The sequence below is a fragment of the Mesoplodon bidens genome (assembly GCF_964165515.1).
Source record: "Mesoplodon bidens genome assembly, chromosome: 16".
Lineage (NCBI taxonomy): Eukaryota > Metazoa > Chordata > Mammalia > Artiodactyla > Ziphiidae > Mesoplodon > Mesoplodon bidens.
Genome location: NC_138173.1, coordinates 63,140,837 through 63,158,995, shown reverse-complemented (window position 1 = coordinate 63,158,995; position 18,159 = coordinate 63,140,837). Strand labels below are relative to the sequence as shown.

The 18,159-nt window shown below is 43.5% G+C and overlaps 1 protein-coding gene across 1 annotated transcript in view; it reads right to left on the bottom strand.

The window, feature by feature from the left end:
- FER1L6 (fer-1 like family member 6) overlaps positions 1-18,159 on the bottom strand; it is a gene marked incomplete at its 5' end in the record, with an annotated part of 170,748 nt that overhangs the window by 52,433 nt on the left and 100,156 nt on the right. The window contains 2 exons of the mRNA XM_081214331.1: positions 5,074-5,223; positions 7,478-7,612. Of these exons, the coding sequence (XP_081070457.1) occupies positions 5,074-5,223; positions 7,478-7,612 (285 nt within the window). The remainder of the gene's footprint in view (positions 1-5,073; positions 5,224-7,477; positions 7,613-18,159) is intronic.

The window sequence follows — 18,159 nt, the reverse complement described above, 5'->3', positions numbered from 1 at the left end:
AAAGCCACAAAAACAGCTGTGATGGTGGCACAGGATGGGATGGTGCCTCTGGATGTGCTTTTAAAAGTACCATACATGGGCTTCCCTGGTGGCGCAGTGGTTGAGAGTCTGCCTGCCGATGCAGGGGACACAGGTTCATGCCCCGGTCCGGGAAGATCCCACATGCCGCGGAGCGGCTGGGCCCGTGAGCCATGGTCGCTGAGCCTGCGCGTCCGGAGCCTGTGCTCCGCAACGGGAGAGGCCACAGCAGTGAGAGGCCCGCATGCCACAAAAAAAAAAAAAAAAAAAAAGTACCATACGTTTTGCTCGTCTTGGGGCCTTTGCCTTCAAAAAATTTACAGATTAAGGGAGACAAGCTGTAAACAATTGCCTTTAACAAAGCCTAGATTTGGGACTTCCCTGGTGGTCCAGTGGCAAAGAATCTGCCTTACAATGCAGGGGACGTTTGTTTGATCCCTGGTCAGGGAAGAAAGATCCTACATGCCGCGGGGCAACTAAGCCTGCATGCCACAACTACTGAGCTCGTGCACCTCAACTAGAGAAGCAAAAACCCACACGCCACAACTAAAGAGAAGCCCAGGCACCACAACGAAGATCCTGCGTGCTGCAACTAAGACCCAATGCAGCTAAAAATAAAAATAAATAAATAAATAAATCCTAAAAAAAAAAAAAAAAAAAAGCCTGGATTAAATAGAAAAAGAGGCAAAGTGATGTAGGATGGAAGAGGAGAAAACATTTGACTGAGGTGGGGGAGGGGAAGCTGCCTGGAGGAGGCAACTCTTGTCGTGAACTGTGAGGATGATCAGTTTCCTAAATAGGTAAATAGAGTGCAGGGGGTGGAGTCAGCAGAGCAGGGAGACATTTCAAAATAGGATGACAGCATGGCCAAAAGCAGAGGAGCACGTCTGTGCAGTGAGGTCTGAGAACTCAGGAGTCTGCTGTAAAGAGGCCACAGTATGTGCAGAGTAATTGTGCTGAAATGTGAGCCTGAAAAGGCAGTTTGAAGACAAATTAATCTGGGGAGAGCGTAAATGCTAAGCTATGGAAATCTGACATCCTCCTATGGGCTAGATTTTCTTTTCATGAAATATTAAGAGTTACCATGCATGCAAAAAGAAAATATTTGTTCTCACAAACATTTGGGAAATGCTGAATTTCAAAAAAGAAAGAAATCTCAGAAGTTTCTTTATAGCTGACTTCTCAGAGTCTTTACTATGGTAATGGACATTTCAAAGTCCCAAGAGGGACATAATATGAAGAATTTCCCAAACTTTGTTTTTACTGTCTTTAGAGGGACTCGTGTTCCAAAGATACAGATTTCAGGAAATGTTCCTGGAGATAAGAAACAGACAGCCATTGATGATGTCTAAAGAGGAGAGTGGTATGGTGGACTTGTGTTCTGGAAGGAATGCAGAGGATGGAGCAAACAAGAAAGAGGAGGAAGCTAGGAGACCAGGAAAGAGGCCAGTGGAACAATCCTGATGAGAACGAGGGTCTACGGGAACAAGGGACAGTCACCCCAGAGTGAAGAATTACAGCTGAGTGTGAATTCTCAAGGCAGAGAGTCTAGGAGAACAGGGGGACAGTGGGCCAGGACTGGGAAAACAGGGTCAGCTAGCTGGGTAGAGGAGGAAAATGGAGGTAAGGAATTCAGTGTGGGGCACTGAAGAACCCAGGTACTACACCCTTCTTCTGAGACAGGGAAGCCTTTCAGTAATGGAGACAGATGGGCTGAAGGTAAACCACCCACAGACGGAAACTGAGAGCCGCTGGTGACAAATGAAGGCGTTTTCCAGCTCCCGCCTTCCCGGAGTGAAGGAGATCCACATGCTGAGACAGTGGCGTTGATGATCAAATTAATTTTTGCACACGTAATCAACTGAGAGGAAGTCCTAAAGAAACCCTAATGAATTGTGTCTCTTAGGTTGCTTGCCTCTGACATCCCACTGTCAGGAAGCAGCTTTATCTCAAACTAGTCTGCCCAGCTGATTGTGGAGGGAGGGAGGGAGGACCAGAGGTGGTACCGTGGAACTGGGAGAAAGCCAGGACCTCAGAGGGCCTCTTCAGATCAGCTGGTCCAGCCCCTCATTGATGGATTAGGGGACTCCCTTCAGGAAGCTTCATGCAATGAAAAGAGCAGTTGACTGAATCCCATCCAGTTAACCTGGAGTCTCAGCTTTCTGACATGTAAAATGAAATCATTGTACTCAAGCTGGTTTTCCCAAATCAGTCATTCTCCTACCACTTTTACCACCTGTGTTATTATCTAGTAAACACTTTCATTAGATATAATTTCATTTTTAGAAAGGAAACTTCATGTTGCTAAGTAAAACAAGTACCACTGGCCATCAATGGAAAGTAACTTTAAAAAGAAAACCAACGAAAACAAAATAATGTTATTGGAATATGTCATGTGTAGCATTTCTTAAAATTTCTTTTCACTGTGTTTGGAGGGGCCAGTGTTCCAAGAAGCAGACTCTGAGAAATGTTCTTGTAGATAACATTGATGTTTCTTTAGAGGCATTGAAGCTGAAGCCTATGCTTTCTTTTTTTTTTTTTTTTTTTTTTTTTTTATGCTTTCTTAAAAAGAAAGGTTGTAGGTTAAGAAACTTGTTATACACAGATGGGCGTGAAACTTTCTTCTAAAAGTAGTTAGAAGGATCCAAAAAGGCAAAATTCCATTTACAACAATATGGTTGGGCCTTGAGGGCATTATGCTAAGTGAGATAAGTCAAAGAGAAAGACAATACTGTATGATCTCAGTTATATGTGGAATCTAAAAAAAAGAAAACAAACACAGAAACAGAGAGTAGATTGGTGGCTGCCAGGGGTAGGGAGGTGAGGAAAGTGGGTGAAGGTGGTCAAAGGGTATAAACTTCCAGTTAGAAGATGAATACATTTTGGGGATCTAATGCATAGCATGGTGACTACAGGTACAATACTGTATTGTACACTTAAAAGTTGCTATGAAAGTAGATCTTAAAAGTTCTCACACCACACACACACACACAAAAGGTTAGCTATGTGAGGTGATGGATGGATGTGTTCATTAACCATATTGTGGTAATCATTTTGCATTTTATACATATATCAAATTCTCATGTTGCCCACCTTAAACTTACACGTTACATGTCAATTATATCTCAATAAACCTGAGGAAAAAAAGGCGACACTCCCTCGACATTTATTCACTGTGATTTAATGCTTTACCTGGTTTCAACCTAAGATTTTGACAAGCTAAGATTTTTCAGCCTAAGATTTTGACTCATTGACAGCCTAAAATCACCTGGACTCTCAATTAAGGAAAGACTGGACCAGCTGATTTTGAAGATCCCTTTCAGTGCTGACAGCCCATGTTTCTGTGCAACACACATCCACCTGGTGAGAGCTGGTTCTATCAGACTCTCACTTGGTTGATCATCCTGGAATCTTAGAAGCTAAGATTTGTAAGACAAAGATTTCACTCCTTCTCTCCTCCCCTCCTAGACTACAGCCATCATAGAGCAGGAGCTGATGCCTATGATCCTACTACTCTGTCCCTTTAAGAGCTCATCCAGCTTCAGTTCCCCTGAGAGAGGTTGCTCTTTCTCCAAGGCAGCCACTCCAGCCTTAAAAAGGTCTTCCTTAAGTGGAGCAAAAACCAGAGGACAGTCAGAGGCTGATCGGGTGCACTTCAGAATTCATCTCTGCAGTCGTATGCAGCTCCCACGCTGCACACCTGGGCAGTTTGGATTTGAGTACAAGTGTGTCTAACCCCGTAGCTAGCTGTTCCCGTCCTCTAATGCTCTTCAGTCTCTTCAGCTCTTGGGGGAGTGTGTATACTGGATTCTAGGCTCCGACCTGCCATATCCAGCAAGCCATTACCGTTCTCTCCAGCTCAATTTCTTCACCAGAATAAATAGATGGGACTAGATATTTTGCTTTAATATTCCATGGTATAATAATATTAATAATAATAAAATAGGTAGCATTTGTTGAGTGTTGATTCCATGCCAGGCACTTTAGGCAGGTTAATTATCATCTCCATTTTGCAGGTCAAACAGAGAGAGATAAAGTAGCTTACCCACAGTCACACACTAGTAAGTGTGGGAATGAGATCCATATTCATGGGATCCAACTCCAGCACCTTCCCTCTTCCTCATTTGGTATGTCTTGGGAATGTTTGTCTTGTAGTTTCTCTACTAGAGATTTTTTAAAATTGGGATTTCTGGAAAATGTGCTTTCCTAGAGAGGGAGTGACCTGACCCAAAGGGTAAGTGCCACCTGCCCTCAGTGAGTGGGATGGTCAGGGAGAGAAATCTCTCTGATACAGGCCCACCTGGTCATTTCTTTCCAGGTCACCATTCTGTCCTATTTGGTCCTTGACTGGACAGCCAGACTTGAGAGGCTCAGCTTCCCTCCGTAAGTATCCTGCCTTTGCTTTCTGAAAAAGTCCTCCTAGACATATGTTCATAAATTCCCTGATGTCTTAGTGGGACTAAGAACTCGATGTCTTTGAGAAGCTTTGTGATAGTGTAAGGAGCAGAAGGCTTTAAAGGTCTAAGTTCAGCTCTCAGCTCAACCACCAACGAGCAGCATGACAAGGTAAGTCAGTCAATTACATTAATCCTCGGTTTACTATCTGAGTAAACTGATAGTTTTGGGAATCATAATCCCTCCCTCAGTAGGATTGAGGGAGGTTTCAGTGTGATGAGAGGTGTGTGAGGCAGCAAACACAACACAGGGCACATGGGAGTGTCCATAGACGTTTGCTCCCTTCCCCTTTTATATCCTCCTGTGGTCTGTATGGAGCTCAGGGTCTGATGCATAGGGCTGCTCAAGCATTGCTGGCCAAATCCATACGGACCTTTCTTCCTGGGACTCTGACTTGCAGCATAGAGGCTCTGGGAATAAACTGTCACCTGAGTTCTTAAATGGCATCTCCCAGGTCCCCAGAAGGAGCCATCTCCAGACACAGGGCAGCAGGGAGGGACCAGGCATAACGTGATGGACATACACTTCCCATGAGGCTGCTTCTCTGGCCAGGTAGACTAGATAGACGGCTAGTGCAGATACCACTTCTGGTTCACTTACCTGCAGCAGTTCAAATACAGCAAGGAGGTCCCCTCCAGAAAGGTTCCCGCAAAAGATGGGGTGGTAACACAGCCTGGGGGGCTCATAGTCCTGGTCAGCTAGCTTCACAACAGGAGCAGCCACGGTGGCACCCAAATATTCTGGCTTCCCCTAGGGCAGAAAAGAAATGAATTTTTGTCCCTGGTGGTCATCTACCTGGTTCTGACCTGCGTCAGTGTGATTTTGTAATTCATCTTCACAAAACCGTCAGCCTCAGTGTCTCCCTCCTGCTACTGTCTCACTCTCTTCTTCTGCTAAGCCCCTCTCACCTCTTCCCACAGCCTTGGGGAGCAGCAGAATCCATCTGGGCTCTCAGGGAAAACTCTAAGAGGGTCATCTTAGGGGCTTCCTGGCTCAATGCTATCTTAGGGGTTATCCTTTTCCTCAGTGTATTGAGTTCAGTGGAATAAAGTAAAAATAATCACCCAGGGTAGACTTGAAAGGGAAAAGGAGAAATAAGGTGGCACCAAATATTCCAAAAGATCTCCAGAGCAGGGAACCGTTGTGGCTGGGAACACAAGTTTGGAGTCCAGGCAAACGTGAGTTGGAGTTCCCAAATCTATTGCTTTGGAGATCTATGGTCTTGGGCCAGTTACTCAACCTTTTTTTTTTTTTTTTTTTTTTTTTTTTTTGCGGTACGCAGGCCTCTCACTGTTGTGGCCTCTCCCGTTGCGGAGCACAGGCTCCGGACGCGCAGGCTCAGCGGCCATGGCTCACGGGCCCAGCCGCTCCGCGGCATGTGGGACCTTCCCGGACCGGGGCACGAACCCGTGTCCCCTGCGTCGGCAGGCGGACTCTCAACCACTGTGCCACCAGGGAAGCCCTACTCAACCTTTTTTCAACCTCATGCATTACAAAGAGCATAGGGCCTTGTTCACAGGGCCATGACGATCAATGTAATGATGTATGTGCTTTCCACAGTGACTGGTATACAATAAGTGCTCAGTCCATAGTACTGTGATGAAGATGGTGGTGATGATGGTGATGATGGTGATGGTGACTAAGGTCAGCCTGTTTAGGTAATAGAGCAATTCTGCCCTGTTGTTCTCGGTAGTAAAAGAGGGTCTGAGAATAGCTTCGTATGTAAGTGTAGGAGGTAAGTTTCTCTAAGAACTATTTGATGGGGTCACCTCCTGCCTCTTCCTCATCCCTGCTCCCAGGAGCCTCAGTCCACATTCCCCCACGAGCAGCATGGGGCTGGAGCGTGGGGCTGCTTTGCTATTTATCTCAGGAACTGCTGTATCCCCTGGCACAGGGCAGGCACTCATTACATATTCATCGAGTGAAAACTCTTGGATAAATGACCTCCAAGTCCAAGGGCAGTGCCCACATTTTCTTTGCCTGAGGCTGGGTTTTAGTACCTGCACTACTTCATTGCCTTTGGACTCACGAACAAGCATTTGCATTCCCGGCTGTAGAAGGAAGCTTGGCTGAGGTGGAAATGGGTTTAGCTCAGTCACACTTAAAAACTAACAAAGCGGAGCTTCCCTGGTGGCGCAGTGGTTAAGAACCCGCCTGCCAATGTGGGGGACACAGGTTCGAGCCCTGGTCCGGGAAGATCCCACATGCTAGGGAGCAACTAAGCCCGTGCACCATAACTACTGAGCCCGCGCTCTAGAGCCCGCGAGCCGTAAGTACTGAAGCCCACGCGCCTAGAGCCCGTGCTCCGCAACAAGAGAAGCCACCGCAATGAGAAGCCCACGCACCACAACGAAGAGTAGCCCTCGCTCGCTGCAACTAGAGAAAGCCTGCGTGCAGCAAAGAAGACCCAACACAGCCAAAAATAAATAAATAAATTTAATTTTTAAAAAAACCCTCCAGTAAGCTTTTGAATCTGCTGTTTCAGTACACAGACATCTTTGGAGAGAAAGAGGTTTGGCTAACATCATAACAGAAATGAGATAGAGCTGAATGCATTGTTTCAGGGCTCAGAAGCAACCACCAAAGGAAAAAAAAAAAAAAGCCCAGTTACAAATGCTGAATCAGTGACAATATATCCATTCCTTCCAACCAGGCGAAATCAGTAAAGACCTATTTTCAAAAGGCATGGACATTTTTATTAAGCAACAATAGAGTATAGAACTAGCTGGGGGATGGGTATAAAAATTATATTCCTGAAGAAGTATATGTGGACTGAACTTTTGTGAAGCAGATTCTATTTTAATTGCAATCCAAAGGGAAATCTAAGCAAAAAAAACCCTTTAGTAAAGCAAATGATCATCATCAATTTCCCAGATTCTGTACATCAGTGTTTTCCCAGGTGAGGACTGCCTCTGGGCATAGTCACATGCTGGTTAAATGAAGGAAGTTAGTTGAACAGGGAGTTTTTAGCAAGGCACAGTTAGCGCAGACATGGGACACTCACCACTGCGTCACTGTCATACAGCTCCACCACCACTAATGGCGGGGATTCTGCCAGTTCCTTCTGGTCTCCGTGCAGCACCAGGTCATTGAACAGCAGCATCTGGTTCCAGGTTGGGGAGAGGGTCTGGGAAATGACCTGCAAGTTGGGGCCAAAAGAAAAGCAAAACATCACTCGACTGGGTTGGAGGGGGCTCCGTGAAGGGTAAAGAGGACGCATCCTCATCATCATTGCTCACTTATTCAACATTCAAGCAATGATGGAAACTGATGTACTACTGAGTATCAGATGCTAGGGATGCAGATTCCCTACGCTGGAGGAGCTTATATAAGCTTCATGAGTAGAACTCCCACCTGATTACCACCCTATTTGCAAGCATAATTCCAACTCAACCCTCACAGTAGTGCTGTGATAATAACACCAGCTACCCTTTATTGAGCACGTACTGTGTACAGGCTGCAGTACTTCACATACACTGTCTTGCAGAAACTTCCCAACAATTCTGGGAGATAGAAATGTAAACCAAGGCTCAGTTGCCCAAGAGCCGGCACATGGCAGAACTGGGATTCAACCCAGATCATCTGGCACCAAAGCCCAGGCTGCTAACTTCAACCATCCTCACCAAGTAGATGTTCACATTATCTCCATTTTATGAAAGGGCAAACTGAGGATGGGGAAGGTCTAGTGATTCTTCACGGTGAACAAATAAAATTTTGTCATCAAATACTCGAAAGTGGATTTCCCATCTAATATTCCTTACATGGAATTCTACTGTTTTGTGGATATTTATTTGCCTGCATTGAACTGACCAGGGTCTTCAAAATAACCTTCACCATTTTGCATGACATCATTGTTTTCTTGCATAGCAAATTGTGACATTGGAAGTTGGCTGCACCCATTATGCAGATGGAGAAACCAAAGGACAAAGAAGGACAACAACCCGCATAACTGGTTCAGAACCATGAGTGTCTCACCTAGGAGTGACTCAGAGCCCCCTGCCAGGCCACTCACGTGGTACCTTCAGAAGGTAGGGTGTAATGAGCTTGCATCCTCTATTTAATTGGATGTTTGGAAACATGCCAGTTTCATAGAGCTAAAGGCTAAGGTTGCTTTCAGGATAGTGCCTGTACCTAGGCAGAAACTGCCGCATTCATATGTGAGGCCAGTCCTGGAAAGAGGCCATAGTCACAGTCTCCTGTGCAGGCAAATGGGTGATTTCTCAGGTTAACACAGACTGCACAGCGCCTGCTGGGTCCTGAGGAAATTTCCACACCACCTCTGCACTCCACTCTCACTCTCACCATTCTCTCCAGGAGGGACTGGAGAGAGATCTGGCCTGAACTAAATACTGCTTAGATTCCAAAGCCCAAATAAAACTGTCATCTCAGAGCTTTACATCAAGAGCCATTTCTAGAAATGGCGTTAAATCATTTGCACTGTGGTTGCACAAGAATATTTGTATTGCTCTTTTTTATGAGCCATAAAAATATGCATTCCACAATTTCCTTCCTTCCTTGCTTTTTGCCTTTAGAGTATTTTATGCCTCAGACACAGTGAGGTTTTGAACATAACGTTTCAGAGAAAATCTTAATTTTGGGGACAGGAAAAGAATGGCTTCAGCCAACCTATGAACAGCAGTTAAGGCATTGCAATGCAAAGTTCCCCTGTGTCGGTGACTGACATCACAAAGAACTATGTGTTTTTATGTTGCTTTTGAAAATAGAAATGTGATCTTTTTTGCAACCTGCATCCAACAGTGTGACACCAAAGCAATTTATGATTCTCACAGCATCTTTCCTACAGAAATATTCTGATGGCTTCCTTGGCACTTTGGGCTATAACTGCCACTTGATAAGATTCCAGAGGCCAGCGTTCATTCTTTTATTCATCATATATTTATTCCTTCAAAGTGCTAGGCTCAGTATTAGGCATTAACACAGCATCCTGTGGTTAGCAGGTATTCAACAGCTATTTGCATGAATAAATGAGTGGATTTCGGCCTGTCCCATGATTAAAAGGACCATGTGGCCACCTTCGAGAGGTACTGAAAGGCTCACCCAAACAAAATACATTCTCCCACTTCTCTGGCAATGTGAGCACAGCTCACCTCATTTCCTCGGGGCTTTCTTAAGGAGTTGTGCTTTATAAACTTGTTCGGTGACATTGTTGGAGAGATGATGGTAACACTTAAATTTAACACTTTGAAGAAGGACTGAGATACCATGGATGGAGCGTGGCTTTAGAATCAGAGACCCCCTGTAACGGAACCCTAGTTTCATCACCTGCCTATGTCCAGCTTGGGCAGGTGATGTAAACTCTCTGATACTTAGTCTTACTCACTTCAGTGGGGTTAGCACCCAACTTGTAAAGTTGTTATGACCACTGTCTAGGGTAAAGCGTATTAAGTGCCTGGCATACAGTAGGTGCTCAGTAAGTGCTCGTTGTCCACCCTCCTCCACCCCAGCCACACTCATGTATAAATGAGTAAACATTTACTGAATACCTACCACGTGCCAGCATTGGTCACCAGGGTAACTCATATCTAACAAGAGACCACCAGTGTCCTCAGGACTCAGCGGCAGTCTGACTGCTTGAAATCTCAGCTTCCACGCCCCCCACCCTCTAAGATCCCCTGTCCTTCTCTTCTAAGCCTCCCTCTTACCGCATAGTCCTTCTCCCTTTCTATCCCCAAAACCTTTCTCTTTGGGAGCTGTCTCCCTTCCTCTTTATCCTATCATCACAAGATTTCCAAGTTCCACCTCCTCAGTGGCATCTGGAATAGCCGGATTCCCCTCCTGAAAGATTTCGTACCATTAAGTCACTTATAAAGGATTGGCTGCAGGACCCTCCCTTCAGAGCTAGCTCTCCTTGAGCATCACGTGGTCCATTCAGAGAAGTGCTACCAGGTGTACAGTGGACCAGCTCAGCTATGACTGCAGGGCCCCCGGGCTCCGCCTTCCCCACCTTGAAGAATGCACGAGTGGGGCATGTCACACACAGATCAGTCCCACTGAGGCCGCACACACTGAAACAGGAGAGAGAAACCAGAACCCTTTCTTACCAAAACGGAAGCAGAGTGGTTAAGCAAAATGACTTGGGAATTGGACCAACCTGGGTATCCATCTTGGCTCTACCATCTTCTACATAAACAGTCTCCAAGCCGTACCTTCCTCATCTGCAGAATGAGGACACTAATAATACCCACTTTGGGGCTGCAGTTAGACGTAACCAAAAATGCATATAGAATGCTTAGCATCATGCCTGTCACAGAGGGAGTTTTTAAATAAATGACAGCTATTATTATTAGCAAAAATTAGGTACTTGGTTCAAAAGTATGGAGGCAAAGTCCAGGGTTCAACAGAACTTGTTTTCCCTTTCAAATGATTATTTGATAAACAAATGTCATCTGTTCCTTTGAGATATGCATCTAAATCAAATGAATATACTGTATGGAGATGCAAAATAGAAGGAGAACTACATAGCAGCCAAGGGAGCTCACTCAAACCCCCTACCCCACCCAGAGCCCTGAGATCACCTCTGAAGGCTTGGAACTCCACAGCTGTGCAGGCAGAGGAGGCCTCCAGGGATTCCGCCCGCCCCCCACCCCACCCCTTTCTTTTTAACCACACTGTGTGGCATGCAGGATCTTCGTTCCACAACCAGGGCTCAAACCTGTGCCCCCTGAACTGGAAGCTCGAGGTCTTAACCACTGGAGCACCAGGGAAGTCCCAGGGATTCCCCTTTTGAGAATCCCCTTGGTTTTTGGTGGGAAGCCTCAATGGCTATAATAACGCAGTCACACGGGAGCTGTTATAAAAAAGGCACTGTACTGGGTGTCTCATCCTCTGGGAGGTACATACAATATCACCATCCTTATTTTACAGATAAAGAAATTGAGGACAAAGAGGATTTTGCGGTCACACAGCCAATAAGTGGAAGGGCTCAGACCTGAACCCAGGCACCACGGCTCTAGAGTCTATACTCTTTGTTTTTTTCTTTATTTTGCGGTACGCGGGCCTCTCACTGTTGTGGCCTCTCCCGTTGCAGAGCACAGGCTCCAGACACACAGGCTCAGCGGCCATGGCTCACGGGCCCAGCCTCTCCGCGGCATGTGGGACCTTCCCGGACCGGGGCACGAACCCGTGTCCGCTGCATCAGCAGGCGGACTCTCAACCATTGCGCCACCAGGGAAGCCCTTTGTTCCTTTTTATGGCTGAGTAATATTCCGTTGTATATATGTACCACACCTTCTTCATCCATTCATCTGTCGATGGGCATTTAGGTTGCTTCCATGACCTGGCTATTGTAAATAGTGCTGCAATGAACAGTGGGGTGCATGGGTCTTTTTGAATTATGGTTTTCTCTGGGTATATGCCCAGTAGTGGGATTGCTGGGTCATATGGTAATTCTACTTTTCATTTTTAAAGGAACCTCCATACTGTCCTCTATAGTGGCTGTATCAGTTCACATTCGCACCAACAGTGCAAGAGGGTTCCCTTTTCTCCACACCCTCTCCAGCATTTGTTGTTTGTAGATTTTCTCATGATGCCCATTCTAACTGGTGTGAGGTGATACCTCATTGTAGTTTTGATTTCTCTAATAATTAGTGATGTTGAGCAACTTTTCATGTGCTTCTTGGCCATCTGTATGTCTTCTTTGGAGAAATGTCTATTTAGGTCTTCTGCCCGTTTTTGGATTGGGTTGTTTGTTTCTTTAATATTGAGCTTCATGAGCTGTTTATATATTTTGGAGATTAATCCTTTGTCTGTTGATTCATTTGCAAATATTTTCTCCCATTCTGAGGGTTGTCTTTTGGTCTTGTTTATGGTTTCCTTTGCTGTGCAAAAGCTTTTAAGTTTCATTAGGTCCCATTTGTTTATTTTTGTTTTTATTTCCATTACTCTAGGAGGTGGATCAGAAAAGATCTTGTGGTAATTTATGTCAAAGAGTGTTCTTGCTATGTTTTCCTCTAAGAGTTTTATAGTGTCCGGTCTTACATTTAGGTCTCTAATCCATTTTGAGTTTCTTTTTGTGTATGGTGTTAGGGAGTGTTCTAATTTCATTCTTTTACATGTAGCTGTCCAGTTTTCCCAGCACCACTTATTACAGAGACTGTTTTTTCTCCATTGTATATCCTTGCCTCCTTTGTCATAGATTATTGACCATAGGTGCATGGGTTTACCTCTGGGCTTTTTATCCTGTTCCATTGATCTATATTTCTGTTTTTGTGGCAGTACCATATTGTCTTGATTACTGTAGCTTTATAGTATAGTCTGAAGTCAGGGAGTCTGATTCCTCCGGCTGTTTTTTTTCCCTCAAGACTGCTTTGGCTATTTGGGGTCTTTTGTGTCTCCATACAAATTTTAAGATTTTTTTGTTCTAGTTCTGTAAAAAATGCCATTGGTAACTTGATAGGGATTGCATTGAATCTGTAGATTGCTTTGGGTAGTATTGTCATTTTCATAATATTGATTCTTCCAATCCAAGAACATGGTATATCTCTCCATCTGTTGGTATCATCTTTAATTTCTTTCATCAGTGTCTTATAGTTTTCTGCATACAGGTCTTTTGTCTCCCTAGGTAGGTTTATTCCTAGGTATTTTATTCTTTTTGTTGCAAGGGTAAATAGGAGTGTTTCCTTAATTTCTCTTTCAGATTTTTCATCATTAGTGTATAGGAATGCAAGAAATTTCTGTGCATTTATTTTGTATCCTGCAACTTTACTAAATTCATTGATTAGCTCTAGTAGTTTTCTGGTGGCATCTTTAGGATTCTCTATGTATAGTATCATGTCATCTGCAAACAGTGACAGTTTTACTTCTTCTTTTCCAATTTGAATTGCTTTTATTTCTTTTTCTTCTCTGGTTGCTGTGAACAGGACTTCCAAAACTATGTTGAATAAGAGTGGTGAGAGTGGACATCCTTGTCTTGTTCCTGATCGTAGAGGAAATGCTTTCAGTTTTTCACCATTGAGAATGATGTTGGCTGTGGGTTTGTCGTATATGGCCTTTATTATGTTGAGGTAGGTTCCCTCTTTGCACACTTTCTGGAGAGTTTTTATCATAAATGGGTGTTGAATTTTGTCGAAAGCTTTCTCTGCATCTATTGAGATGATCATATTGTTTTTATTCTTTAATTTGTTAATGTGGTGTATCACATTGATTGATTTGTGTATATTGGAGAATCCTTGCATCCCTGGGATAAGTCCCACTTGATCATGGTGTATGATCCTTTTAATGTGTTGGATTCTGATTACTAGTGTTTGGTTGAGGATTTTGCATCTATATTCATCAGTGATATTGGTCTATAATTTTCTTTTATTGTAGTATCTTTGTCTGGTTTTGGTATCAGGGTGATGGTGGCCTCATAGAATGAGTTTGGGAGTGTTCCTTCCTCTGCAATTTTTGGAAGAGTTTGAGAAGGATGGGTGTTAGCGCTTCTCTACATGTTTGATAGAATTCATCTGTGAAGCCATCTGGTCCTGGACTTTTGTTTGTTGGAAGATTTTTTTTTAATTAATTTATTTATTTTTGCTGTGTTGGGTCTTCGTTTCTGTGCGAGGGCTTTCTCTAGTTGTGGCAAGTGGGGGCCACTCTTCATCGCGGTGCGCGGGCCTTTCACTATCGCGGCCTCTCTTGTTGCGGAGCACAGGCTCCAGACGCGCAGGCTCAGTAGCTGTGGCTCACGGGCCCAGTCACTCTGCGGCATGTGGGACCTTCCCAGATCAGGGCTCGAACCCGTGTCCCCTGCATTAGCAGGCAGATTCTCAACCACTGCGCCACCAGGGAAGCCCCGGAAGATTTTTAAATCACAGTTTCAACTTCATTACTTGTGATTGGTCTGTTCATATTTTCTGTTTCTTCCTGGTTGAGTCTTGGAAGATTATACCTTTCTAAGAATTTGTCCATTTCTTCCAAGTTGTCCATTTTATTGGCATAGAGTTGCTTGTAGTAGTCTCTTATAATCCTTTGTATTTCTGCAGTGTCTGTTGTAACTTCTCCTTTTTCATTTCTAATTTTATTGATTTGAGTCCTCTCCCTCTTTTTCTTGATAGTCTGGTTAAAGTTTATCAATTTTGTTAATCTTCTCAAAGAACCAGCTTTTAATTTTATTGATCTTTGCTATTGTTTTCTTTGTTTCTATTTCATTTATTTCTGCTCTGATCTTTATGATTTCTTTCCTTCGACTAACTTTGGGTTTTGTTTGTTCTTCTTTCTCTAGTTCTTTAAGGTGTAAGGTTAGATTGTTTATTTGAGATGTTTGTTGTTTCTTGAGGTAGGATTGTATTGCTATAAACTTCCCTCTTAGAACTACTTTTGCTGCATCCCATAGGTTTTGGATTGTCATGTTTTCATTGTCATTTGTCTCTAGGTATTTTTTGATTTCCTCTTTGATTTCTTCATTGATCTCTTGGTTATTTAGTAACGTATTTTTTATCCTCCATGTCTTTGGGTTTTTTTCCCCTGTAATTGATTTCTAATCTCCTAGCATTGTGGTCAGAAAAGATGTTTGATATGATTTCTATTTTCTTAAATTTATTGAGGCTTGATTTGTGACCCAAGATGTGATCTATCCTAGAGAATGTTCCATGTGCACTTGAGAAGAAAGTGTAATCTGCTGTTTGGGGATGGAATATCTTATAAATATCAATTAAATCTATCTGGTCTATTGTGTCATTTAAAGCTTGTGTTTCCTTATTAATTTTCTGTCTGGATGATCTGTCCATTGGTGTAAGTGAGGTGTTAAAGTCCCCACTATTATTGTGTTACTGTCAATTTCCTCCTTTATAGCTGTTAGCAGTTGCCTTATGTATTGAGGTGCTCCTGTGTTGGGTGCATATATAATTGTTATATCTTCTTGGATTGATCCCTTGATCATTATGTAGTGTCCTTCCTTGTCTCTTGTAACATTCTTTTTTTAAAGTCTATTTTATCTGATATGAGTATTGCTACTCCAGCTTTTTTTTGATTTCCATTTGCATGGAATATCTTTTTCCATCCCTTCACTTTCAATCTGTACGTGTCCCTAGGTCTGAAGTGGGTCTCTTGTAGACAGCATATATATGGGTCTTGTTTTTGTATCCATTCAGCCAGTCTGTGTCTTTTGGTTGGAGCATTTAATCCATTCACGTTTAAGGTACTTATCAATATGTATATTCCTATTACCATTTTCTTAATTGTTATGGGTTTGTTTTTGTAGGTCCTTTTCTTCTCTTGTGTTTCCTGCTTAGAGAAGTTACTTTGGCATCTGTTGTAGAGCTGGTTTGGTGGTGCTGAACTCTCTTAGCTTTTGCTTGTCTGTAAAGCTTTTCATTTCTCCATTGAATCTGAATGAGATCCTTGCCGGGTAGAGTCATCTTGGTTGTAGGTTCTTCCCTTTCATCACTTTAAATATGTCATGCCACTCCCTTGTGGCTTGTAGAGTTTCTGCTGAGAAATCAGCTGTTAACCTTATGGGAGTTCCCTTGTATGTTATTTGTCATTTTTTCCCTTGTTGCTTTCAATAATTTTTCTTTGTCTTTAATTTTTGCCAGTTTGATTACTATGTGTCTTGGCATGTTTCTCCTTGGGTTTATCCTGCCTGGGACTCTCTGCGCTCCCTGGACTTGGGTGGCTATTTCCTTTCCCATGTTAGGGAAGTTTTTGACTATAATCTCTTCAAATATTTTCTCAGGTCCTTTCTCTCTCTCTTCTTCTGGGACTCCTATAATGCAAATGTTGTTGCATTTAATGTTGTCCCAGAGGTCTCTTAGGCTGTCTTCATTTTTTTTCATTCTTTTTTCTTTATTCTGTTCCACGGCAGTGAATTCCACCATTCTGTCTTCCAGGTCACTTACCCATTCTTCTGCCTCAGTTATTCTGCTATTGATTCCTTCTAGTGTAGTTTTCATTTCAGTTATTGTATTGTTCATCTCTATTTGTTTGTTCTTTAATTCTTCTAGATTTTTGTTAAACATTTCTTGCATCTTCTCTATCTTTGCCTCCATTCTCTTTCTGAGGTCCTGGATCACGTTCACTGTCATTATTCTGAATTCTTTTTCTGGAAGGTTGCCTATCTCCACTTCATTTAGTTGTTTTTCTGGGGTTTTATCTTGTTCCTTCAACTGGTACATAGCCCTCTGCCTTTTCATCTTGTCTATCTTTCTGTGAATGTGGTTTTTGTTCCACAGGCTGCAGGATTGTAGTTTTTCTTGCTTCTGCTGTCTGCCCTCTGGTGGATGAGGCTATCTAAGAGGCTTGTGTAAGTTTCTTGATGGGAGGGGCTGGTGGTGGATAGAGCTGGGTGTTGCTCTGGTGCACGGAGCTCAGTAAAACTTTAATCTGCTTGTCTGCGGATGGGTGGGGCTGGGTTCCCTCCCTGCTGATTGTTTGGCCTGAGGGGATCAAGCACTGGAGCCTACCCAGCTCTTTGGTGGGGCTAATGGCGGACTCTGGGAGGGCTCACGCCAGGGAGTACTTCCCAGAACTTCTGCTGCCAGTGTCCTTGTCCTCATGGTGAGACACAGCCACCCCCCGCCTCTGCAGGAGACCCTCCAACACTAGCAGGTAGGTCTGGTTCAGTCTCTTATAGGGTCACTGCTCCTTCCCCTGGGTCCTGATGAACACACTACTTTGTGTATGCCCTCCAAGAGTGTAGTCTCTGTTTCTCCCAGTCCTGTCAAAGTCACAATCAAATCCCACTAGCCTTCAAAGTCTGATTCTCTAGGAATTCCTCCTCCTGTTGCCAGACCCCCAGGTTGGGAAGCCTGATGTGGGGCTCAGAACCTTCACTCCAGTGGGTGGACTTCTGTGGTATAAGTGTTCTCCAGTTTGTGAATCACCCACTGAGCAGTTATGGGATTTGATTTTATTGTGGTTGTGCCCCTCCTACCATCTCATTGTGGCTTCTCCTTTGTCTTTGGTTGTGGGATATCCTTTTTGGTGATTTCCAGTGTCTTCCTTTCAATGATTGTTCAGCAGTTAGTTGTGATTCCAGTGCTCTCGCAAGAGGGAGTGAGCGCACACCCTTCTACTCCACCATCTTGAACCAATCTCTCTCTCTCTTTTTTTTTTTTTTGCCACTCCACGTGGCTTGCGGGATCTTGATTTGCGAGCCCAGGGTCAGGCGGAATCTCCTGTGGTGGGATCTCCGAGTCCAAACCACTGGACTCACAGAGAACCTCAGACCCCAGGGAATATTCATTGAAGTAAGGTCTCACTGAGTTCCTCATCTCAGCAAAAAGCCCCAGCTCTACCCAATAGCCTACAAATTCCAGTGTTGGAAGCCTCAGGCCAAACAACCAGTAAAACAGGAACACAATCTGACTCATAAAAAAAAAAAAAATGAGATGGCAAAAAAATATGTCACAGATGAAGGAGCAAGGTAAAAACCTAATAAAGGTTTTTATTAAGACCAAATAAATGAAAAAGAAATAGGCAATCTACCTGAAAAAGAATTCAGAGTAATGATAGTAAAGATGATCCAGAATGTCAGAAATAGAATGGAATCATGGATTGAGAAAATACAAGAAATGTTTAACAAAGATCTAGAAGAACTAAAGAACAAACAGAGATGAAAAACACAATAACTGAAATGAAAAATACACTAGAAGGAATCAATAACAGAATAATGGAGGAAGAAGAATGAATAAGTGAGCTGGAAGACAAAATGGTGGAAATAACTGCCAAAGAGCAGAATAAAGAAAA